The following is a 26173-nucleotide window of genomic DNA, read 5'->3' on the forward strand; positions in this document are numbered from 1 at the left end:
GAGAGATCTTCCATCCACTGGTTCACGCCCCAAGGCTGGGGCTGGGCCAGGCAGAAGCTGGGATTCCGGAGCTTGTTCCGGAGCTCCCACATGGGCACAGGGGCCCTAGCACCAGCAGAAGTTGCCAATGCACCAGGCACATGAGCAGGAAGTTGGATCGGAAGTGGGAGCAGCCAGGTCTGGAACCAGCGCTCACAAGGGATGCTGGCATCACAGGCAGAGGCGCAACCTGCTAGGCCACAGCGCCAGTCCCTAACCACCTTTCCTGCTTCTCTTCTCCAGGCAATTCCCACATCATCCCCTAACCCCTGTACACACCCAAAACTAGCCCATCTCTGAAGAACTACATCCACACCATTCTCCCATCCTTCGAGCACTCGCAAACTCCCCTTGGACTTCTTAGAGACTGCTAGTCCCCCGGCACTTCTATTAGTTTCCCATCAGTGCCCTACTCCCTTTACTTTTCCCCACTCCAGCTTACATCCCATGTTTAATTACTTCAACACCTTTCTCACCAATGTCCTAACGTGTGCCCAACGTTCACTCACAGTACCCACCCAGCGAAACCTCAGTCCCACATCATGAACTGATGCCACGGCTGAGCCCTGCAACACATCACCATCAGACTGCCAACAGCGCAACTCCACAGCTCCCATCAGAGGCAAGCCCTCAGCTCTCATCCAACAGTCCTGTGGGCGTCTGTCACAGGCCTTCTGCCGGGAGAGCAGCTGCTCAGCCTCACCTCAGACTGACTCTCTCTCTCTCTCTCTCTCTCTCTCAGCAGCAGACTACACACTCAGCAGCCGACAATCACCCTGTCCACCTTGTCCACCTTTGTGCTGTTCACTGCTGTCTCTCCTGTCTCGGAACACCCTCTCTCCCTCCTTCCTACCAGCACTTAAGTATCACCAGGTCTCTCCAACTCTTAAAAGCAAGCGCCTCACACACCTGTCTCCTACAGGTTCTGTGCTTCCTCCTCCTGTGAAAGGCAAAGCTCTGGGGGGAGGCGGCTGTCTTTCACTCACCTCACCCATCCATCAATCCACCGCTGTGTGGTTTCCATACTCAACACCCCCCACGCTGCTTCCACCTTCACCAGGGTCACCAGCAACTGTCACACCACCATGTCCACTGAGCCCTTCAACCCTGTTTCACAGGTCTTCCTTCACTCCATTTCTCACCAGCAGCAGACACCAGTAACTCTTGCCTGAACAACTCTCCTCTTTCTGATTTCTGCTAAAGCAAAACATAAATGCCTCTTTGTTTAGGAAAAATGAGACATGGGCTCTGTCTTCAACAACAGACAGCCTCAAAGCAACAGAACCTGTCAGCAAGCCCAAAAGCAAAATAAAGTCTAAAACAAAAGCATTTTCATTGTCTTGTACTAGAACCATCATTCCCTTAACAGCTTCACAGAAGAATTCACCGGGTGTTTATTACCCTCATTTGTTTTTATGTGGCACACATTAAAGATACCTTATATAGGTTAACTATTCAAATGTTTGTGAAATATAATTCAGAAAAACAAGTGTGAAATGTAGTGATAATCTGAAAATTAGAAAGAGGTAAAACATAAAGCAATGGTTACTATGAAAGTTAACAATTATTCTAAAACCAGTATAGTTTTAAAAATACATTGTATTAAAAGTAAAACAATGTTTAAAGAGCTCAACTGATCATAATGGTGTTACAAAGATAGCAATAATTACTGTGTTTACTAGTGTGGGCCCTATTAACTCCCTGTATAGGTCAGGACTTCCAGTCTTCTCAGTTACTCAGTGAGTGTAGCACGTCATCACCCTCATTCCCATTTAAGGGCGAGGAAACCAGGGGCACAGAGTGGGAAAGTAACCTGCTTGGGTGCCACTTAGGAACTCTCCAGTGAGTTTCACATCCAGCGGGAACGCACCCAACAAAGCGTATTTCTCAACCGCCCTTCATCAGTGCCTCACTTCCTCCCAGCTCCACGTGCCAGCCATGCTGAGCTTTCTCCCGCTCTTCAAAGATACCATAAATCCTTGCCATCAAACCAGCAGTGTCCAATAGAATGTTCTGTGATAATGGAAATATTCTTTATCTGCGCCATCCAATACAGTAAAGGCCAACTACATGAAATGTGGTTGGTACCACTGAGCACATGAAATGTGGTTAGCTATACTAGGAAAGTGAATTTTTTTAAATTAAGTGACATGTGGTTACATTGGCTAGTGGCTTCTTTTTAACCAGTACAGATATATACCTAGGTATAAGCTATTCCCTCTTGGAAAGTCCTCATCATTCTACCATCTAAAATCATGGTATTCATACTTTGGTTAGATAATTCTATTTATGTGATTACCAATTAAGTTCCTGTTCTACACAGACACTTTAAAAAGTTTGAGGAAAATGAATTAAAAGTAATTTTATAACTTCTTCCATGTAGTTTTTTCCATAATACTCATTTCCATGAACTTTATTAAGTCCCTCATATGTATTATTTAAATCCTTTAATGGCATTAACTGTAGCCTTATTTTGTATCATAACAGTTTACTTTCCTAATAATTGATATTTCTCCAAAGAGAGTAACTTAATTACAGTTTGTCCTAGAGGACTATCATTTTAAGAAATGAATACATATTAGAAAATCAAAGGGCAAATTTTAATGCTATATTATAACACAAAAACATAGCCTCGCTTTAAAAATACATTTTATCAGATAAGGAAAAGAGACTAGAAGAGCTAAATCATGTTAACTGATGGGCTTTGGGTATTAAAATTAGCTCTGTTGTTTAGCTAAGTTTTCACTAGAAAAAAATTTATTTATTTATTTTTGAAAGCCAGAGTTAGAGAAAGGGAGAGACAGAGAGAGAGAAGTCTTCCATCCACTGGTTCACTCCAAGTAGAAGCCAGGAGCTTCATGTGGGTCTCTCACATGGGTGGCAGGGGCCTAAGCACTTAGGCCATCTTCTGCTGCTTTTTCCAGGCCACTAGCAGACAGCTGGATCAGAGCAGCCAGGAGACGAAACGGTGCCCATGAAAGATGCCTGCATCGCAAGCGGCGGCTTGACCCACTGTGCCACAGCGCCCGCCGGCCCCTGGCTGAGTCTTCTTAATGAATCAGCGGTCATCAGCTCAGCCCTGCTCCTTCAGCGGTCATCAGCACAGTCCTGCTCCTTCTCTAACATGATCAGCGTCTCTCTCTCTCTGCATCAGTTGGCTCCATCAGCAAACAAGACAATACAGTATCTAGCCCTCATCTTTAAAAAACAAACAACCCTGACATAGCATTCCTCTCCAGGAATGCCCTAGATCTTGGTACTTTGATGTCTTCTCTTCCCACACCCACTCCCAGGTTAGGAATCCGATCCCAAAGCACTGAGTACGGCCTAGAACCTGATGACTCCCACACGTGCCCCAGGCCTGACTCCTCCTGGAGCTCCAGACCAGGTCCAGATGCCCAACAGCCCACGATGCTCAGACAACTCGAGCTCTAGACTCCCTTCCCTCTGCACAAACTTCTTCATTTCCATCAACAGCAATTCCAAACTTCCACCTGTGTAGGCAAAAACTTTGTGTTTATCTGTGACAGACCTTTTTTCCCCACACACATCACATGGAGACCATCAGCCAGGCAGTCCGGCTTGAGCTTCAGAATACACCCAGAATGCAACCCCTCCTCCCACCATCACCGCTGCAACCCTGACATCCTCTTTGCAAGAGTTTCCTTGCCAGCCTCCCTGCCTCATGTGTGCAGTGTATCCCTAGTTCAGGAGGCAAAGGGTCACCAGCTACCACCTTGAGCAACTCTCTAAAGTCTTTATTGTGACTCATTTTTTATCTCAAGCTAAAAGCTCCTGATGTTCTCCAAAGTTGCCTTTCAGGTTTTAGTCACATTCCAGGAAGAGACGGATTCCCAGCCCCCTTGGATGGGCCAGGCCCTACTCCACAAGCAACAGATGAGTCACCCTCTGCCTCATTTTAATAGAAAGTTCTCGGCCGGCGCCGCGGCTCACTAGGCTAATCCTCCGCCTAGCGGCGCCGGCACACCGGGTTCTAGTCCCGGTCGGGGAGCCGGATTCTGTCCCGGTTGCCCCTCTTCCAGGCCAGCCCTCTGCTGTGGCCAGGGAGTGCAGTGGAGGATGGCCCAGGTGCTTGGGCCCTGCACCCCATGGGAGACCAGGAAAAGCACCTGGCTCCTGGCTCCTGCCATCGGATCAGCGCGGTGCGCCGGCCGCAGCGCGCCGGCCGCGGCGGCCATTGGAGGGTGAACCAACGGCAAAAGGAAGACCTTTCTCTCTGTCTCTCTCTCTCTCACTGTCCACTCTGCCTGTCAAAAAATAAAAAAAAAAAAAAAAAAAAAGTTCTCCATCCCAGGAGGAGCTTCATGCAGCCTGTGCCGACAGGTGCTGACCCGCAGCTGGGAGGACTTGCGCCCACCCCTGCATGTGATGGCAAGAACCTTGCCTCTTACACATTCATTTCCTCCCTAACATGAAATGCCCATTTCCTGGAAAAGGGGCTGGCTTTCAAAAGATTAGAACACCTCTTGTGATCCAAGCAACCCATATCAGTATCCCGGTTCAAGTCCCGGCTGCTTCTGGCTAGGATGCCTGGGAAGGCAGCAGCAGATGACCCCAGTACCTGCAACCCACGTCGAAGACCTGGATGGACTCTTCCCAGACACCTGCAGGTCACGCATCACCTTCTTCAGGTATGTACTCCATTAACAACTTTTTTTTTTTTTTTTTGACAGGCAAAGTGGACAGTGAGAGAGAGAGACAGAGAGAAAGGTCTTCCTTTGCTGTTGGTTCACCCTCCAATGGCTGCCGCGGCTGGCGCGCTGTGGCCGGCACACCACGCTGATCCAAAGGCAGGAGCCAGGTGCTTCTCCTGGTCTCCCATGGGGTGCAGGGCCTAAGTACTTGGGCCATCCTCCACTGCACTCCCGGGCCACAGCAGAGAGCTGGCCTGGAAGAGGGGCAACTGGGACAGAATCCGGCGCCCCGACTGGGACTAGAACCCGGTGTGCCGGCGCCGCAAGGCGGAGGATTAGTCTAGTGAGCCCCGGCGCCAGCCCTTAACAAGCTCTTAAAGATCTTTTCCTAACCCTGCTATTTCAAACTCTAAACTAACCTGCATCCCAATTCCCTAGCCTCCTCGACTCTACCCACTCTTTCTCCATAACATTCCTTGTCACAACATGATCGCATATTGAGTTGTTCATCGCCTGTCTTCCTCTCACTAGAATATAAACTCCACGAGAGCAATCTGATGCTTACTCCCTAATATCAAGAAAAATATAAATTATTTCCATATTTTTTAAAAATTACTGGAACATATTTAGCATACAACTGAAGAGTTACTGACTGCCTTCCAAACGCCCATTCTGCTTAAAACTCTCCAGTAGAGGCCGGCGCCGCGGCTCACTAGGCTAATCCTCCGCCTAGCGGCGCCGGCACACTGGGTTCTAGTCCCGGTCAGGGCGCCGGATTCTGTCCCGGTTGCCCCTCTTCCAGGCCAGCTCTCTGCTGTGGCCAGGGAGTGCAGTGGAGGATGGCCCAAGTGCTTGGGCCCTGCACCCCATGGGAGACCAGGAAAAGCACCTGGCTCCTGGCTCCTGCCATCGGATCAGCGCGGTGCGCCAGCCACAGCGCGCCGGCCGTGGCGGCCATTGGAGGGTGAACCAACGGCAAAAGGAAGAGCTTTCTCTCTGTCTCTCTCTCTCACTGTCCACTCTGCCTGTCAAAAAAAAAAAAAAAAAAAAAAACTCAAAGTTTTTTACAACGATTTACAAGGCCCTACACAATCGGGCTTTACTCCATCCCCACTCTACTACTTACCTGTCTGCCATCATACTCTGTTATTTCCTCCCCTCCCTGTACTTCCACATTTTTTAAAAAGATTTATTTATTTATGTGAAAGGCAGAGTTGAAGACAGAGAGGGAGAGACAAAGCAAGAGATCTTATATCCGCTGGTTCACTCCCCAAACAGCTGCAGAGGCTAGGACTAGGCCACACTGAAGCCAGGAACCTGGAATTCCATCAAGGTCTCACGTGGGTACAAGGGCCCAAGGACTTGAGCCATGTTCAGCTCCTTCCTAGGTGCAACACCAGGAAGCTAGATCAGAAGTCAAAATGGAGCTCATATGGGATACTGGCATCACAGGCAGCAGCTTAACCAACTGCACCACACACCAATCCGTTTTTCCACATTCTTAACCAAGGTATTGAGAAACTTGGAGAAAATCTATTATGACCGTGAAGCTGGGAGATTCAGCTCTGCAACTCTGACTTTGAAACAAGCCCACTCTCAACTAAAGATGAAGAGGGGGCCAGTGCTGTAACACAGCAGGTTAAACCTCCGTCTGCAGCGTCATCATCTAATACGGGCACCGGTTCAAGTTCTGACTACTCCACTTCCTATGCAGCTCCCTGCTGATGCACCTGGGGAAGCAGCAGAGATGGCCCAAGTGCTTGGGCCCCCGCACCCACCTGAGACCCAGAAGAAGCTCTGGGCTCCTTGTTTTGGCCTGGCCCAGCCCCAGGCCACTGCAGCTACTTGGGGAGTGAACCAGCAGATGAAAGATCTCTATCTCTCTCTCCCCCGCCCCCAAATCTGCCCTTCAATAAACAAACAATAAATCTTAAAAAAAAAAAAAAAAAGACTAAGGATGGTGACCTTTGAAGCAGGACAGTTTCTGTCAGCAAACAAAAATGATCTCACTGACTAGAAACTGTTCACAGTAGATCTACAAAACCTTTCCTGCTGATACGCTGAGGAAGTCTCCCCTAAACACAGAAAGCAGTGTTACTCATAAAAGCATGAAATACGGGAGAATCACTTCCTTCTCCACTGTTCTACTTTCTTCTCTTTACTTCACATTTTAAATTTGGACCTCAGCCAATTTGTTTTTGTCAGCAGTTCATTTTAAACACAAATGCAATGCTGTCCAATTATTTCACTACAATATATTCATCGTTCTGTAAGCAGTGAAAAAGAACATTTCAACCAACTGCTGTCTGCCTTTTTTGTTTAATCATTCAGTGTTAGCAACTGCTAAATCCTGAATGTTTTTTAAAACTAACACATCTCAGGCTGGCGCTGCAGCTCACTAGGCTAATCCTCCGCCTTGCGGTGCCGGCACACCGGGTTCTAGTCCCGGTCGGGGCGCCGGATTCTGTCCCGGTTGCCCACTTCCAGTCCAGCTCTCTGCTGTGGCCTGGGAAAGCAGAAGATGGCCCAAGTGCTTGGGCCCTGCACCCCATGGGAGACCAGGAAAAGCACCTGGCTCCTAGCTCCTGCCATCGGATCAGCGCGGTGCGCCGGCCGCAGCGGCCATTGGAGGGTGAACCAACGGCAAAGGAAGACCTTTCTCTCTGTCTCTCTCTCACTGTCCACCCTGCCTGTCAAAAAAAAAAAAAAAAAAAAAACTAACACATCTCGGGACTGGCACTACAGCGCAGCAGGTAAACCCACCACTTGTGACTCCAGCATCCTATGAGTGCCGGTTCATGTACCAGATGCTCCTCTTCCGATCCAACTCCCTGCTAATGTGCCTAGGAAAGCAGCAGAGAATGACGAAGTGCTTGGGCCCTGCACCCCATGGGAGACCCAGAAGAAGTACCTGGCTCCTGACTTCGGGTTTGCCCAGCTCTGGCCATTGAGGCCATTTGGGGAGTGAACCAGCAGACTGAAGATCAATATCTCTGTCTCTGTAATTCAGCCTTTCAAATGAGTAATATTTTTTTTAAATTGTCTTACATTTGTGATTTAATCATAAGGTTTGAAATTTAATTATTTCAGATTTCTAAATTTCAGTGATTTCAAAAAATTACAAATCCTTTATCAAGAAATGAGTATTTACTTAGCTGAGTATTTAAGATAAAATGCATAAACCAGAAATGACCTTCCTCCAAGAAGAAATGCAAGGAAAGTAAATAAAATGGAACACTTCTACTATTTGATGGAAAGTAGGACACTGCTTACAGGCAGTATTTCATCAAATTTTTGCTCAATGTAATGAAATCTTATTTGAAGCACATGGCAAGAAGTACATTATACGTGGAACCTTACTGCACAGGAAATGGCAGTCCTTAACTTTTGAGTATCCGGGCCTTTGAAACTAACAGTCCTATTTACATGAAGACAAAACAGCTACAGATGCTCCTCAACTTATGATGGGGTTATACCCCAGTAAACTCGTGGGAAGTGGAAAATATCACAGCACATTAAATACACCCAACTAACCAAACATCACAGCTTAGCTTAGCTGCATCTACCTTAAATATGCCCAGAGCACGTACAGTGGCCTACAGTAAATCTAATACAACACCTATTTTATAAAGAAGTATTCAAGACCTCACAATTTATTGAATACTCTACTCAAAGTGAGAAACAAGTTGTAGGGGTTGCACACACCTAAAGCCGAGAATTATAAAATCATATAAATGTGCTGGGACCACTTCAGTTCATCTAGGTAGGGACATACTGCAGGTACCAACGCTCCACTTCCTTTCCTGTTAACAACCCTCTTGTAACAAACGCAGCACTACTCAGTGAAAGATAATGAAACACTGAAATTGCCCACCTGTAAAGTGCTCTTTGTACATGACAAAGTGGAATCCAACTTACATCTATGGCAAGCAAATATACTGTGCAGACCTAGATCTAGTGAACATAAACTTGCAGCCACTTGGGGAGTGAACCAGCAGATTAAAGATTTCTCTCTATATATAACTCTGCCTTTCAAATAAATAAATAAATCTTTAAAAACTGAAAAAACCACCAGAAATATAATGAAGACCCTAATTAAACCACACCCCACAGCAGAGCGCGGGGGTTCAATCTCTGGCTCCCGACTCGGCTTTCCGCTGCGCTGACCCTAAGCAGCAGCAGTGACGGTCTGGTGTTTGGGATTCTGTCACTCAAGTGGGAGACCTGAACTGTGGTCCTGGCTGCCACACTGAGCCCTGGCCCAGCCCCAGCTGTTATACATCAGTGATTAAGAACTTCCTTTCTCTGTCTCTCCCCTTCAATGAATTTTTTAATTAGTATTAATAAAAACAAAAAAATCACAAAAAACATACTGATACACAATGACTCTTTGAGATATTTCAAAAACAATGGTAAAGGGTGGACTTTAGGCCTAGTGGTTAAGATGCCTGTCGGAACACCCCGTCCCACGTGATAGTATCCGGGTTCACATCATGGCTCCACTCCAAATTCCAGTTTCCTGCTGACGTGCATCCTGAGAGGCAGCAGGTGATAGCTGGGCCCTTGCCGTCCACACAGGAGGGCTGGACTGAGTTCCCGGCTCCTGGTTCCGGCCTGGCACGGTCTCAGCAGAGGGCACTTGGCCAGTGAAGCAGCAGATGGGATGGCAGCAGCTCTCTGTTTCTCTCTACTCCATCTCTGCCTCTGAAACAATTCTCTTTTTAATGTTTAAAAATAACAATGTTAGTATCAATACTTGCAATGTTTTTAAGATTTTATTTATTTATTTGAGAGGCAGAACCACAGAGAGAGGAAGAGACAGAGAAAGGTCCTCCACCCGCTGGTTCACTCCCCAAATGGCTGCAAAGGCCAGAGCCGAAGCCAGGAGCCTCCTCGGGGTCTCGTAACTGGGTGCAGGGCCACAAGCACTCAGGCCATCTTCCACTGTTCGCCCAGGCCACAAGCACACATGTGAAGAGGAGTAGCCAGGACACAAACCGGCACCCACATGGGAAGCCAGCATCACAGGCAGAGGCCTAGCCCTGCTATTCCATGGCGCTAGCCCCTCAATATTTATAAATTAATAACATCTGGAACTGGTCCAGATGTCATTGATTCTATTTTTAGTAAGTTATATATGTAAATATAATTTATTTTAGTAAATTATATTTTTAAAAAGATTTATTTATTTACTTGAAAGGCAGAGTTACAGAGAGGGAAAGACAGAGAGATCTTCTATCTGCTGGTTCACTCCCCAGATGGCCACAACAGCTGGAGCTGGGCCAATCTGAAGCCAGTAGCTTCTTCTGGGTCTCCTACCTGGGTGACAAGGACCCAAGCACTTGGGCCATCTTCGCTGCTTTTCCAGGAACATTAGCAGGGAACTGGACCGGAAGTGGAGCAGCCGGGACACAAACCAGTGCCCATATGAGATGCTGATGCCACACCAAGCTATACCCACTACTCCAGAGCACTGGCCCCAGTAAATTATATTTTAAGACTATCACTCTACATGGGTTGATCTCAGTCAACTTCACTTCAACATACTTGCTTCAAAGATAGAAAAAGTGGTGGAGATAAGAGTTGCTTAACTGTACCGACCACAGATACTAGTTATCTTCCAATGTGTGCCACTGAGAAACACTATTAAAGGCTAAAGCAGTAATGTGATCTAATTTTCATGGCTGATATTGTTAAGTTGACAGTAAATAAAATTCAACTTTAAAAGAAAAACAAATTTGGTTTTACCACTGCAATGCAAAGACATTGATTTAACATACCCACTGCAGGAAAGCCCAGAGTCCTCTGTCCAAAGAGGTGAATCTAAACAAATGCAAAGTACACTCCACCTTTGGCAGAGTAAAATGCCACCTTTCTATGTATTTCAAGGGACACTACAAAGAAGCCACTGGCTGCTAACCTCTGAATTAAATCCAAGGGCTCTCTTGCACACTCCTTCTACTTCCCTGCACTGTTCAAGTCCCCACACAGTCCACCACTGCCTCCTCTAACTTTCCCCTTAGCTTCCTTCTTCAAAACAACAAGCTTCCTCTGGTTTCCTACCTCCCTGAGCTCAGTCTTTTCCTTCTTCTTCCATTCACATCTCACATGCAGTGTTCCTTAGGATTTTGTCTAACCTGCCTTCTCCTCTAACAAGAAAAGTTCTCCCAGGGCCACTGCATCCATTCCCAAGTTTATACATTATCTGCTAATCTAAATGTCGATCTCCAAATCTCTCTCAACACCATTTTCTTTTGCAATTCTCCTATTTTCTACACACTCTGCACTCTCCATTCCCTCCACGTGCCAAACACCTGCCCAAAATGTCATCAACTCTCCTCAACAGTGCTGGTTAACATTCTGGATCAGAAATTACTTTCAAGTACACCGTCAGACCAGGCAACCATCACACCTGGGCCAGAAATGTGGAAACCAAAGTTTGAAAAGAACAAGCAACTTGCACAAGGAAATACTAGCACAAGCATAAAACAGTAACTCACATACAGGTCTTCTGACACTAGCCCTGGGGCCTTTTCCAATACTCCACAATGCTCTCAAAAGTAAAGATCTCTACGGCCGGCGCCGCGGCTCACTAGGCTAATCCTCCACCTGCAGCACCGGCACACTGGGTTCTAGTCCCGGTCGGGGTGCCGGATTCTGTCCCGGTTGCCCCTCTTCCAGGCCAGCTCTCTGCTGTGGCCCGGGAGTGCAGTGGAGGATGGCCCAAGTGCTGATGCATTCAGGAGCGCGGAGGAAGGCGGCCCGAGCAGCTGGGCCCTGCCAGCCACGTGAGAGACCTCGGTGAAGCTCCTGGCTCTGCTTCAGACTGCCCCGCGAGGCAGCTGCAACCAGGGAACAAGCAGAGAGGAGCTATTTCCCCATCTCTCTCTCCTCCCTCCGTCTCTCTCTGTCCTCCCTCCTCCCTGTAACTCTTTCAGAATAAAATAAACCTTACCAAAAAAAAAAAAAAAAAACCTGCCATCTCTAAGTGCAGAATGACACCCTGGGAGGCGGCCAACGGTCAAGCACTCGGGTCCCTGCGACCCCTACGTGGCAGACCTGCACTGAGCGCTCAGCTCCCGGCTTCGGCCTGCCCAGGCCTGGCTGCTGAGGGCATGGGGGGAGTGAGCCGGCAGACGGAAGACCTCTCCCCAAGCTCGCTGGCTCCCCGCGCCCTTCCAAGACAATTAAACATAAACTTTTACTCAGTGCACGGCAGGAAAAACGAACCCTGTTACTCCTCCCAGCGTCTCTGACTCGGGGTGGGGTCCACCTGAGGGGGTCCGGACCCCTGAACTCACTTTGCACGTTACGCCGCGGCGGCGGCCCGCAGCGCCTCCTCGCCCCGGCGAGGGGTCCGGCACAGGTCGCAGGCGCAGCCCCGCCGGGCCCGACCGAGCCCAGGGCGCGCCCCCCGCCGCAGCGGAGTTTAACCCGCGCCAGAAGGGCGCCCCGGCGGCCCGCACCGAGCTCAGCCGCGCTCCGGCGCCCCGCAACCGCCCCGCGCCCCGTACCCCCGCCTGCCCCGCACCCCCGCGCCCCGCACCCCGCACCCACGCCTGCCCCGCACCCACGCGACCCCACCTGCCCCGCACCCCCGCACCCCCGCGCCCCGCAACCGCCCCGCGCCCCGCACCCCCGCGCCCCGCACCCACGCCTGCCCCGCACCCCCGCGCCCCGCACCCCCGCCTGCCCCGCACCCCCGCGCCCCGCCTGCCCCGCACCCACGCGCCCCCGCCTGCCCCGCACCCCCGCGCCCCGCAACCGCCCCGCGCCCCGCACCCCCGCGCCCCGCACCCCCGCGCCCCGCACCCACGCCTGCCCCGCACCCCCGCACGCCGCACCCCCGCACCCCCGCGCCCCGCACCCCGCACCCCCGCGCCCCGCACCCACGCCTGCCCCGCACCCCCGCACCCCCGCACCCCGCACCCCCGCGCCCCGCACCCCCGCGCCCCCGCACCCCGCGTCCCGCACCCACGCCTGCCCCGCACCCCCGCCTGCCCCTCACTTCTTCAAGTCGCTGCTGAAGAGGCCGAAGGCGCCGGAGGGGGACATGGTCGCGGCCGCCTCCTGCCCCAGCTCCGCCGTCTCTCCCGCTCCCGCCTGCTCATTGTAAGCAAGACTGTTGCTCGCCATGGCCGCGGGCCGGGCGGCCGACGCCTCGGGGCCGCGGGGGTCGCGCGAGGGGCTCCGGCCGGCCGGACGCGGACCGCGGCTCCCCGAGCGCGGCGGGCTGCGGGCGCTTCCGGGCTCGTCACGGCTGCCGGCGGCCGCGCATGCGCAGAGCGGGCGCGCGGCGGATTCCGGGCGCCGGCTGCGGGGCGGGGCGCAGGCTGAGGGGCGGGGCGCAGGCTGTGGGGCGGGGCGCAGGCTGCGGGGCGGGCCGGGGGCGGGGCGCAGGCTGCGGGGCGGGGCGCAGGCTGTGGGGCGGGGCGCAGGCTGCGGGGCGGGCCGGCTGGGCCCGGTGGCCGCGAGGTCCGAGGTCCTAGTTCCTGGATCCCGGGTTCTGCGGGCTCAGCTACGACCATTGGGGCCATCTTGGGAGTGAACCAGCAGGTGGAGGGTCTGTCTCTCTCTCTCTCTCTCTCTCTCTCTCCCTCCCTCCCTCCCTCCCCCTTTTGGGTCTCCTCGAGGGTGAAGGGGCGCAAACACTTAGGCCACCCTCTGCTGCTTTCCCAGGCACATTAGCAGGGAGCGCGATGGGAAGTGGAGCAGCCGGGACTCGAACCAGTGCCCTTAGGGGATGCCGGCATTGCAGACGGTGGCTTAACCTACGCCACAGCACCGGCCCCACCTTTTCTCCTTTTCTAGCAGAGTATAGGTTATAAAAATCAACTCAAAACATTGCAGGAAACCTGAATGTGTTGCAGAACAAGAACACGTTGCGACCCTAGTTGGAGGAGTAGGAATAGACCCTCCAGACCTGTGTCCGTTTGCCCCACACACAGAAAGCCAGTCGCCGACACGGGTGAGTGGAAGAAGGAGGTCGCTATCTGCAATGTGCAGAGCGTGGAGACGCCAGACAGCCGCAGCCGAATTCCCGGGCTCCCCGCGAGGTCAACGGGGACGTTTCTCATAGACTGAGGCTGAGGGGTGCGTGTTCAGCCCCGTCCAGGCTCCTGGCCGGCCGTGACCTTCCCTGATGCTGGCTTTTCCGGGAATGTTTAGGGCAGCTGAGTGGGCTTCCGTGAGTCTGGGGACTACATGAAGGTGGTAGTCACTCCAGTCCCGGCCTGAATTCCTCTGAAGAGACCTTGTGAGAGGGTGTGGATACTGATATTGATCGTGTGACATCAGTTACTGGAGAATTCTCCTGGACCAGTTGCACCACTGCCTTGATTCCCTGAGTTCCTTTAGCCATGCTAAGGCTGGAGGCTGGGTCCTGGTGATTTCTTGCCTGTTTTAGGGACGCTTGAATAGCAGTTCCATTTCAGTGGAAAACACTGCAGAACAAACTCCCACCAGAAGTGGACGCGTGGCTTCAGTAATGGGCTTCCTGGGATGCCTGTGTTGCATACTGGAGTGCGTGGGTTTGAGTCCCAGGTTCCCGCTGGGTGCATCACCTGGGAGACAGCAGGATGGCTACAGCGGAGGCTCCCTGCCACCCACAGTGGAGGTCCGTATCAACTGCCTCACTGCTGGCTTTGATCTGGCCCAGCCCTGAGGGCTGCAGACATTGGAGAAGTGGGGAGATCTCTTTGTCTTCCTTTCAAATAAATAATAAAAATTATTATTTTTAAAACTCTACTGCTAAAAAGGGCACTCAACCAAGGCGGTCTAGTGGACCTATAAGGAGTTTGCTGTTTTTGTTACATTAAACTATTACTGAATTTTTGACAAGGAAAAGACAAAACGCCTCCAAATTGATTTTGTAGGATTAGCATGCTCATACCTAAGCCTCACTTTTTTAAAATACAAAAATATACTAAGAGACTAAATACTAAACAAACACTAGATGAAAAGCAAGGGGCCAGTGCCATGGTGTAGTAGGCTATCTAACTCTCCTTCTCTCACTCCACCTTTCAAATAAATTCATCTTTTTAAAAACATAATAAATATTGGAAATGTTGGGGCCAGTGCCGTGGCACAGTAGGTTAATCCTCCACCTGCTGCGTCAGCACCCCATATGGATGCCAGGTCTAGTCCCGGCTGCTCCACTTCCAATCCAGCTCCCTGCTGATATGCCTGGGAAAGCAGCAGAGGATGGCCCAAGTCCTTGGGCTCCTGTACCTGCATGGGAGACTGGGAAAAAGCACCTGGCTCCTGGCTTCGGATCAGCGAGCTCCGGCTGTTACAACCATTTAGGGAGTGAACCAACGGAGGGAAGAGCTTTCTCTCCGTCTCTCCTTCTGTCTGTAAACTCTACCTTTCAAATAAATAAATAAAAATCTTTTTATTTCTTTTTTTTTTTTTTTTATTTTTTGACAGGCAGAGTGGACAGTGAGAGAGAGAGACAGAGAGAAAGGTCTTCCTTTTGCCGTTGATTCACCCTCCAATGGCCGCCGCGGCCGACGCGCTGCGGCCGGCGCACCGCGCTGATCCGATGGCAGGAGCCAGGAGCCAGGTGCTTTTTCCTGGTCTCCCATGGAGTGCAGGGCCCAAGCACCTGGGCCATCCTCCACTGCACTCCCTGGCCACAGCAGAGGGCTGGCCTGGAAGAGGGGCAACCGGGACAGAATCTGGTGCCCCAACCGGGACTAGAACCCGGTGTGCCGGCGCCGCTAGGCGGAGGATTAGCCTAGTGAGCCGCGGCGCCGGCTAAAAATCTTTTTTTTTTTAAAGAAAATGTATTTAATAATATTCCATCAGCCCTTCTAATTTAAATAAGTATCTAGTAACTGAGACATAAGAGTAAATACAGATATTCATGGTGTCCATGGAGGGGATTAGTTGAGACCCCCCCCACCAAAAGTTGTACACACTCATGTCCCTCATATAAAATGGTGTGTTTTTCACATATTACCCATGCACATCCTCTCTTATACTTTAAGTAACCTGTTGATTGCTTATATCACCTAATACAATGTAAACGTTATATAAATCATTGCTTTAATATGTGCTTTGGGAATAATGACAAAAAAATTTATTTAATATTTTCAATCTGTATTGGCAGAATCTGAAGATACAGAAGCATAAGTATGGATGTCTTGTTATATTTTACCATTATTATGTATACATACATGGGTTTTTGTACATATTATGTTAAAAATACTTCCACAAAATATTCACAGTAAAACGTACACCTTATCTCACAGAGAAACATGAAAAGCATTCCAACTAAAGTCAAAAAAGGACAAATATGCCTATTGCACAATTACCATTTAATACTGCTCCATAGATTCTAGCAATGCAATAAGAAAAGAAAAATGAAAGAGAAAATCAACCATGAGAAGAAGCTGATATTTATAGAGTGTATAATTGTCCCACCGGAAAATCTCAAAGAAAACTATTAGGCCTCTAAGTGGATTTAGCAGATTGCTACCCGGAAAATCTAACAGCTCTCCTACACACCCTAGCATCTATTAGAAATATAATCCTGGGCCGGCGCCGCGGCTCACTAGGCTATTCCTCTGCCTTGCGGCGCCAGCACACCGGGTTCTAGTCCCGGTCGGGGCGCCAGATTCTGTCCTGGTTGCCCCTCTTCCAGGCCAGCTCTCTGCTGTGGCCCGGGAGTGCAGTGGAGGATGGCCCAAGTGCTTGGGCCCTGCACCCCATGGGAGACCAGGAGAAGCACCTGGCTCCTGCCATCGGATCAGCGCGGTGCGCCGGCCGCGGCGGCCATTGGAGGGTGAACCAACGGCAAAGGAAGACCTTTCTCTCTGTCTCTCTCTCCCACTGTCCACTCTGCCTGTCAAAAAAATAAATAAATAAAATAAAAATTAAAAAAAAGAAACATAATCCTAAAAGAGTCTTCTTCGACAGAAAAATAAATGCCTAAGACTTAACTTGAGAAAAATCTGTAACATTCTACCAAAAGGTGGGGATTAGGGAAAGACCTAAAAAATGATTCAGTGTTTCTGAAAAGAAACATTCAATGAATCTGTATGTTTACTGTACTTTCAGTCAAAATCTCCGAGCTCATCTGGAAGAACAGAGGCAGCCAGTAACAGTGAAATTGGGGGAGGGGGAATGATGAAGGACTTACCCAGCCACGATTTGCATGTGCTATAGAGTTATTATAATGCATACGTTTGGTGTTAAAGCTGGATATTGTAATTAAGCTTCCATTTGCAATGCCAGCATCCACTATCAGAGCACTGATTCGAGTCCCGGCTGCTCTGCTACTGATCCTGCTCCCTGCTAATGCACCTGGGAAAGCAGCAGAAGATGGCCCACATACTTGGGCTCCTGTCACCCATGTGGGAGTCCCGTATGGAGTTCCAGGCTCCTGGCTTCAGCCTGGCCCAGGCTTGACTGTTGAGGCCATTTGCGAAGTGAACAAACTAGCAGGTGAAAAAATCTCTCTCTCTCTCCATCTTTCTCTCTGTCTTTGTCACTCTGCCTTTCAAATAAATAAAATCAATCTTAAAAACAAGTTTGGTGGCCGGCGCCGCGGCTCACTTGGCTAATCCTCCACCTTGCGGCGCCGGCACACCGGGTTCTAGTCCCGGTCGGGGCGCCGGATTCTGTCCTGGTTGCCCCTCTTCCAGGCCAGCTCTCTGCTGTGGCCAGGGAGTGCAGTGGAGGGCCCTGCACCCCATGGGAGACGAGGATAAGCACCTGGCTCCTGCCATCAGATCAGCGCAGTGCACTGGCCTCAGCACGCTGGCTGTGGCGGCCATTGGAGGGTGAACCAATGGCAAAGGAAGACCTTTCTCTCTCTCTCTGTCTCTCTCTCTCTCACTGTCCACTCTGCCTGTCAAAAAAAAAAAAAAAAAAAAAAAACACCAAGTTTGGTATTGACTCATATAGGTGAAGAAATTCATTGGTGGAATGGACAGAAACAGATGCAGCTATATGCGGGTGTTGACAATCTGACAAAGTTGTCATTTCCAATGAGTTAGGAAACAATGTATCCTTCAGTAAACACTGCAGGCAATAGTTACCTATGGCAGAACACAGAGCTGGCTTTCTATGTTGGTTTCCTATGAGTTCAGCAACAATGACCTCAAGGTTAATGGTTTGAGGCAACACAAAATGTATCCTGTTGCAGTTCTGGAATCCGGAAATTTGAAATCAAGGCACACAGTCCAAGGTACAGCTCCACTGCTCCTCCAGAGGCTCCGGGGGGTGGGGAGGTCCCTGCCATCTTCGCTGCTACACCACCTGCAGCTCACAGCTCACCTCGGCTCACAGCCCTGCCCTCTCCAAGCAGCCACGTAACATCCTCACGGGCTCTGTCTTCCCTTGTCCTCCTCGGCTCTGCCGCAGACCTCCTTCTGCCTGCCTCTTAAAGGGGGCACTGTGGGGGCCAGCGTTGTGGCACAGCAGGTTAAGCTGCCATCTACAGTGCCAGCATCCCATATGGGCACCTGTTCTAGTCCTGGCTGCTACACTTCCAATCCAGCTCCCTGCTAATGGTGGGGGGAAGCAGCAGAGGATGACCCAAATCCTTGGGTCCCTGCACCTGTGTAGGTGAGCCAGTGGATGGAAGATCTCTCCACTGTTTCACTGTTTGTTTCTTTCTTTCTTTCTTTTTTTCTTTTTTTTTTTTTTTTTTTTTTTTTTTTGACAGGCAGAGTGGACAGTGAGAGAGAGAGACAGAAAGAAAGGTCTTCCTTTGCCGTTGGTTCACCCTCCAATGGCCGCCGCGGCCAGCGTGCTGCGCTGATCCGAAGGCAGGAGCCAGGTGCTTCTCCTGGTCTCCCATGGGGTGCAGGGCCCAAGCACTTGGGCCATCCTCCACTGCACTCCTGGGCCACAGCAGAGAGCTGGCCTGGAAGAGGGGCAACCGGGACAGAATCCGGCGCCCCGACCGGGACTAGAACCCGGTGTGCCGGCGCCGCAAGGCAGAAGATTAGCCTACTGAGCCGTGGCGCCGGCTCTCCCACTGTTTCTTCCTCTCTCTGTAACTCTGACTTCCAAATAAATAAATAACTCGTTATTTTAATAAAGAAGTTTAAATGACCTCAGTCATGGAAACAAAGGCTTAAGATATACAAAATTATCTTATTATTTACATTTTCCCTCATATTCCTAATAGTAAATTCTTGTATTCAGTGTGAGTTTTGGAGCAGTTTACCATTTAACAGTTAGGTCGTCTGCTTAGCACAGCGAAGCAGCTCTGACCTTAGGGTTACTGGCAGTGTTGCTGGGTGTTCCCTGGGGCTCACACACAGGTGCACAGAACACAGCCCTCCAGGGCTGTTCTTTCCACCTGTCTGTGCAACAGAAAGAGTAGTCCATCAGACCAGGTATGAACCTTGACTCCATCACCAGCTAGCTGTGTGAAGACGCAGGTAAATTGTTAACCTTTCTGAGACTCTAAGGGACAAAGAATGTACTCAAAGATATGAACAATGACTACTCACAGGTCACCATTCTCATTTAAAAATAAATTCTTCAAAAGGAAAATATCACATTCAGAATATTTTTGTAGATAGAAATGAACTTTCTGTTTCTATGTTTAAAAAAAAGTGTGTTTGACTCAGCAGTTAAGATATGTGCAACCCGTCATCATCAGTGCTCCTGTGTTCAAGTCCTGGCTCTGCCTCCTGTTCACTTTCCTGCCCATGTGCACCCCGGGAGGCAGCAGGTGACAGTTCAGGTCATTGTGATATGATGTATCTGGGCAGTTAGTTCAAGTTTAGGCAAGCAGGAACTCTTCTGTCTCTTCAAGTTAATGCTCTCTCTTTAACCGTCAGCTTGATACACCCACCCAGGATGCACCTGTCACACTGGGACTATGGCACACACCAAGACTCCATGCTGCATGCACATCCGGTCCAGGTGTTTCCCTCTTCCTTATTAAAGGGTGGAGGGTGGGAGAGCGCTACCTTTCCACCCAGAGAGCACTCTCAGACACACCCCTCCTGTTTTCACCTAGAGGTACTGTTTTCAGTTCTTTCTCTTTCTCTTTGGTGCACTCATATTGGGTATTTCTCTATATGGGGTGGCCCACACTCACCCAAGAGTGCATATTTTTTCTCTCATTGCTAAATAAATTCTGTTTCTATTTGCACACGATACCAGACTCTACTTAGTATTCCTGTCTCTGCAGGAGACAAGAATCTGGGTCAAAAATTAATATACTCATTGTCCACATCAGTTGAGTCCTTGCCACACACGGGAGGCCTAGATTGTGTTCTAGGCTCCCAGATTTGGCCTGGTCCAGGCCTGGCTGCTGTGGGCATTTGGGGAGCAAGCCAGCATGTGGAAGATTCCCTCCCTCCCTCTAACCCTCCCTCAACTATGCCTTTTAAGTAAAGTGAAAATAAATAATAAAAATAATCCTGAAAGTTCCTGGACTTCCCCCTACTCGTTGAAGTCATGGAATCAGCCCTCACAAACCTCTTTGAGAACTACTCTCTAAGTGGCAAAGCTCTGAAGCCACATCCATGTGCAGACAGGAATGTGAATTATGTAGTGATTCGGTCGGCAAAGACATCAGGATCTTGCCCCACCCACGGCACATGACATAGATCAGGCAGAGCAGAAACGTGGGGAAGACAAGGCTATTTCCAGAGGTTACAGTAACAAGGGAGAGAGCCTGTGTATGACTCTGTAGAACACCACAACAGGAAGCAGTGATAGTGAAAACACTAATGGTAATACATTCAAAAATTCGATTTTTCACTTTAAAAAATGATATTACATGGTTCAAAAATCATTCACTCACACCCCATTGTTAGTGCACTTATGTGACCATGTCCCAAACACTCTGTCACATTAATTTGTGACATTAATTTGTCACATTAATTCATTTGACCCTGATGACAGTCCTGTGATGTGGTTACCATTGGCATCTGCGTAGTACAGGTGAAAAAGCTGGGGGACTCGGCCTGGAAAACTTGTCCACATTAACACAGCTCACAGGCCGGCAGAGCTGCTCCTCGAAGCCACAAAGTCAGCCTCAAGTGTCGACAGATTTAATTACTCCCCTGTACCACTTTTTGGCATATTCAGTAATATACCTCGGAGACTGCACATACCAACACATACAAAACTTGTGTGTTGGTTTTGACAATTGCATAGCATTCCATTTCACAAAACTCCATATTCCACCAACTCTCTGAAACAGCTCCCTAATGACAACCCTTTCACTCCTGCACCTCCGTGAGTCATTTCATGCGGTGGAGTGTGTAGGATGTGACCGCACCTCCCCACCCGACTCCCCAGGGCTGTTGCTCCACTGTCTGCTGGAGGCTGATGGGACATAGCACCTCCTTCCCAAGGCCGGTGCTCACAGACACAGCCCCTAGGCCTGCCCTAGCGCCAGAGTAGACATGGCACCTGCAATCAGGTGGGACAGGCTTGGTCCACCTGCATCGCCGCAGCCTCGTGGGCCTGGTGTGTTCCTCAGACCATGCAGGGGTTTGTGGCTGTGAGAGCCAAGTGTGACCCAGGTTCCTGCCAGCCTGGGTGGCCAAGGGACTGCTTCCATTACCCCTCCCCCAACCTCTGGGGAGCAGGGCAGGAAGGCGTGCTTGGGCTCTGCCTGGAAGCTCAGTGCCAGTCCTGTTACGGTGAGGCTGACCACTGCAAAAGCAGAGCCGGAGGCCCCCACCCCAGGCGTCCTGGCAGACGGAGTCTCCAGACCTGCCCTGAGCCGGCATCCCGGGGGAAGAGCCTGGTGTTCCGCGGTGCATCACCTGTAGCCTCGGGCAGGTCTTGCATACATCCACAAGACAGCAGAGCCCAGAGACCGAGAGACTCAGGTGCAGGGGTACAGCTTCGTGTCAGCCTGGGAGGCCAAGGGATTGCCTTCCCCACCCTTCCCCGGCCCTGCACACACAGCCAGGGGCAGGGCACCACAGTGAGCACAGGACTACCTTCAGGAAACAAGCACCAGGCTGGTAAAACCCCACAGTGGGCAGACCCTGACAGCCCCTGGCCCCAGGCCAGCACCTGTGTGTGCAGCCTCTGGTATGCCCTGGTGCCAAGAGGAGACCCCTGGCCCCAGCTGCCTCGACTTACGTCCCAGCCAGCATCACCTGTGGTGGGTTGCAGCAGGACTGGGACAAATCCACCTCAGCAGCACAGCAGGCGGCCCCAAACGACGTGGGCCTTGGCCCCACTCCACGCCGTGCTGGTCTTGCAGGTTGAGGGTCCGAGCACGCATGAACACTGAGGCACTGGGTCTGCGAGGGGCGCCCACACTCCACTGCCCCTTCTGCTGATGTACAGGGGCAGCAGCTACGGCGAGAGCACCCTACAGGGTCCAGCTGGAACCTAGGCTGAAGCACCAAACTGACACCCAGACACATAGCCTCAGGGAAGACTCCTCACAACCAAAGCCGCCCTTTAAGAGCGATAGAGACGGAGGGATAGCTTGTGATTGCAAAAGAAATGGAAAGTATATCGTTGGGAAAATTAGAAGAAAAAATAAGGAAGGAAGGAGGAGGGAGGGTGGGAAGTATCGTTATGCTCTTCAATCTGTATATATGAAATTTGTTCACCTTATATAATAAAAAAATTTTCAAATAAAAAATAAGTGATAGAGAGAGGGGCTGGCACTATGGCGCAGCTGGTTAACACCCTGGCCTGAAGTGCTGGCATCCCTTATGGGCACTGGTTCAAGACCTGGCTGCTCCGCTTCTGATCCTGCTCTTTCCCATGGCCTGAGAAAGCAGCAGAAGATGGCCCAAGCCCTTGGGTCCCTGCACCTGCATGGGAGACCCAGAAGAAGCTCCTGGCTCCTGGCTTCGGATCGGCGCAGCTCCAGCTGTTGCAGCCAACTGGGGAGTGAACCAGCGGGTGGAAGACCTCTCTCTCTCTCTCTCTCTCTCTCTCTCTCTCTCTGCCTCTCCTCTCTCTGTGCAACTCTGACTTTCAAATAAATAAATATATCTTTAAAAAAAAAGTGATAGTGACGAGTTGGAAGAATCCATATTATTATAGTGTCCATGCTACCCAAAGCACTTTAAACATCAGATGTAGTCACGCTGCAGAACCAGAAAAAATAGTCTGAAACTTCATACGAGAGCACAAAAGACCATGAATAACCGAAGCGATCTTGAACAGAAAGAACAGAGCCAGAGGCACCATAGTGCTAATTTCAGGACATACTGCAGAGACACTGTTACCAAAACAGCATGATGTTAGTGTAAAAACAGACACAGAAACCCGTGGAACAGGATGGAAATCCCAGAAGTGAATTCTTGCATCTAAGGCAGGGTGGGGAAGCGTTTTTCTGCCAAGGGCCACTTGGATATTTGCAGCATCATTCACAGGCCATACAAATTATCAACCAAGAGGTTAGCCTGCTATAGATTTATTAGATTTTATTTATTTATTTATTTATTTATTTTTATTTTTTTTGCCAGGCAGAGTTAGTGAGAGAGAGAGACAGAGAAAAAGGTCTTCCTTCCGCTGGTTCACTCCCCAAACGGCCACTACTGCAGGGGCGCTGCGCCAATCCAAAGCCAGGAGCCAGGTGCTTCTCCTGGTCTCCCATGTAGGTGCAGGGCCCACCCCAACCGGGACTAGAACCCGGGGTGCCGGCACCGCAGGCAGAGGATTAGCCTAGTGAGCTGTGGTGCTGGCCGATTTATTGGATTTTGAGTCCTACCTGTGGTTGCCTTGGCAAGGCCAGACCAAGCAATTTCAAGGGCCTTATACAGCCATGGGCAGGATGTTCCCCACCCTGATTAATTTCTAAGCCAACTGTTTACAAAACACTGGAAGCATACACTAGAGACAGGATAGTTTCCAGAATACATGGTGCTGAGAAAGCAGAATATCTACACGCAGAAGTCTGAAACTAGATCCTGACCTCTCATCCTATGCACAAACCAACTTAAAATTAACCACAGCCTAAACGTCAGACTTGAAACTATGAAATGAAATGAAAAAGACACAGGAGAAACACTTCAAAACCTCAACACAGGCGATGATATTTTGTTAAAACTTCAAAAGCAGTGGCAACAAAAGCAAAACTAGATGAAAGAGATTATATCAAAATTATATTCTGCACAGCAAAAGAAACAACAGTATAAAGAGGCAAATGAAGGATGGAAAAAAATATTTGCAAACTCAGAGCCGGCGCCGTGGTCACTTGGCTAATCTTCCGCCTGCAGCACCAGCATCCCATATGGGCACTGGGTTCTAGTCCCGGTTGCTCCTCTTCCAGTCCAGCTCTCTGCTGTGGCCTGGGAGGGCAGTGGAAGATGGCCCAAGAGCTTGGGGCCCTGCACCCACCTGGGAAACCAGTAAGAAGTACCTGGCTCCTGGCTTCGGATCGGCACAGCGCCGGCTGTAGTGGCCATTTGGGGAGTGAACCAATGGAAGGAAGACCTTTCTCTCTGTTTCTCTCTCTGACTATAACTCTATCTGTCAAATAAAAAAAAATATATTTGCAAACTCTTCATCTGACAAAGGATTAATATCCAGGCTACACAAGGAATTCAAAACACACAACAAAAATCCAGTTAGGAGATGGGCAAAAGTTTAGACTAGACATTGCTCAAAAGAAATACAAGTGGCCAAAAAATATGTGAAAAAATGCTCATTATCACCAGCTACAAGAGAAATGCAAGTGAAAACCACAAAGATATATCATCTCACTCTAGTTAGAACCGTTATTATCCAAAGTACAAAATAAAATGAGGTGGACATTTGACCTAGTGATACATTTGTGTCCCAAATTGCAATATGCGGGCTTGATACCCACCCTGGTTCCTGACTCCAGCTTCCTGCTAAGGTGGACCCTGGAAGGCAGTGTGATGGTTCAGGTTGTTGGATGCCTGCCACCCTTGTGGGAGACCTGGATTGCATTCCTGCCTCCCAGCTGCTGCCTGGTGCAGACCTGGTCATTTTGGGAATTTGAGGAGGGAATAAGCAAATGGAAGATTACTTCCCTCCCCCTGCCCCAACCTTGCCTCTTAAATAAATAAATTTACATTTTAATTGTTTTCCAAAGATTGACTTATTTATTTGAAAGACAGAGTGATAGAGGTGGAGTTCCTGGCTCCTGGTTTCAGCCCGGCTCAGGACTGGCTGATGTGGCCATCTGGGGAGTAAACCAGTATAAAGAATGTCTCTCTTTCTCTCACTCTGCTTTTTAAATAAATAAATCTTTTTAAAAATCTCAAAAGCCTGAAAAAGTGTAAAAGACAAAAATAGAAACAAATAACAAGTCCAACAAATAGAAAACAATGCCAAATACATTAAACACTAACTCGATGACAACAATCACTTTAAAGGTCGATGATCTAAATACACCAATGAAATATACAGAAATTTGCAGAGTGGATCAAAAAATAAGACCCAGCTACATGCTGTCCACATGAAAACCGTTTTAAACACAGTCACATACAGAAAAAAGGCAAAGGGATGGAGAGAGATAACCCAGGCTGATTAATGCACCAAATGTGAAGATCAACCGTGACTCAAAGAGAAGTGTGAATCTCAAGAATGACTTCAGCAGGAGAGTGGAACTGTGCTTTCCCACACTCGTCCTCTTTCAGAAATATCAAACTGAGCAGCCATCCACGCGTGAGGCAAAGAACCCAGCTGAGAGAGAGAGCACCTGAGTGCAGCTCAGAAACTCGGCAAGACACAACGAGGAGTGTGCAAAGGGCGGGTTCACCGCTGTGTCACCCCACACCCAGGACCAGGCAGCACCGTCTGAAGAATGATACTTTCTATATAGAGAGAAGTGTGTGTACTCTGGCACCAGGGCCACGCCAGGGAAACCTGGTGCTAGGCTGGCCTGCATGGTTCCAGATGGCAGGCCAGCACCTGCAGATCAATTCTCCAAGTCCACCCCAATGCCAGGGCAGCCTGCACAACCTCAGACTCCAGGTCAGCCCCTGTGGGTTCAGGCTCCAGGCTCACCCAGCACCTGCAACCTCGGGCTGCTTACTGGCCCCCAGAGCCCCTTGCTCCAGCATACCTAGTATGTAAGCCCACTGCAGCAGGCTCCGAATCCAAACCCACCGGAGCAGACAACAGTGCTGGACCAGCTGTCACAGATGCAGGTTCAGGGATGTCCCACAGGTCCAGCTTCCAGGTGTCCCATGTACCAGGCTGGTCCCTGTGTCCACTGTCTCGAAGCCAGCCCCACAGGTAGCTTTCACCTCAGCTCCAGCAGACCTAGCATCCAGTCCACCCAGGCCAGCAGCTATGGACTTACGCTCCAGACCAGTTCCTCAGACCCATTTCCACAAACACCTTCACACCAGCAAACAGCTGTGGACTGCAGCTGTAGGCCCTCTCCAATGGGTGCAGAGTCCAGGTCCACCCAACACCAGACCCATAGACCTAGGAACAAGGCCTACCTACCACATACTCAGGCTCCAGGCCTGCCACACCCCCTAGACACATCCTCCAGCCCCCAGCCCCAGATTCAGTTGACATGCACACCCCCCTACCCCACA

At 50.0% G+C, this 26173-nt stretch overlaps 1 protein-coding gene across 4 annotated transcripts in view; it reads right to left on the reverse strand.

Annotated features, from left to right (window-relative positions):
• The window catches only part of AP3B1 (adaptor related protein complex 3 subunit beta 1), a 269201-nt gene extending 256239 nt beyond the window's left edge, over positions 1-12962 (reverse strand). For 3 of the 4 annotated variants that reach the window (XM_070056312.2, XM_051837574.3, XM_051837573.3), the window contains exon 1: positions 12703-12962. In XM_070056312.2, coding sequence (XP_069912413.1) covers positions 12703-12830 — 128 coding nt within the window. In that variant the 5' untranslated portion in view covers positions 12831-12962. Of the gene's footprint in view, positions 1-1025; positions 1234-12702 lie in introns of those variants that run through there. The other variant, XM_051837576.3, reaches the window with a different exon arrangement.
• Positions 12963-26173: the final 13211 nt, after the last annotated feature.

The sequence above is a fragment of the Oryctolagus cuniculus genome, chromosome 14 (assembly GCF_051225735.1).
Source record: "Oryctolagus cuniculus isolate XC-2025 breed Fujian yellow rabbit chromosome 14, ASM5122573v1, whole genome shotgun sequence".
In the NCBI taxonomy this organism is placed as follows: Eukaryota; Metazoa; Chordata; class Mammalia; order Lagomorpha; family Leporidae; genus Oryctolagus; species Oryctolagus cuniculus.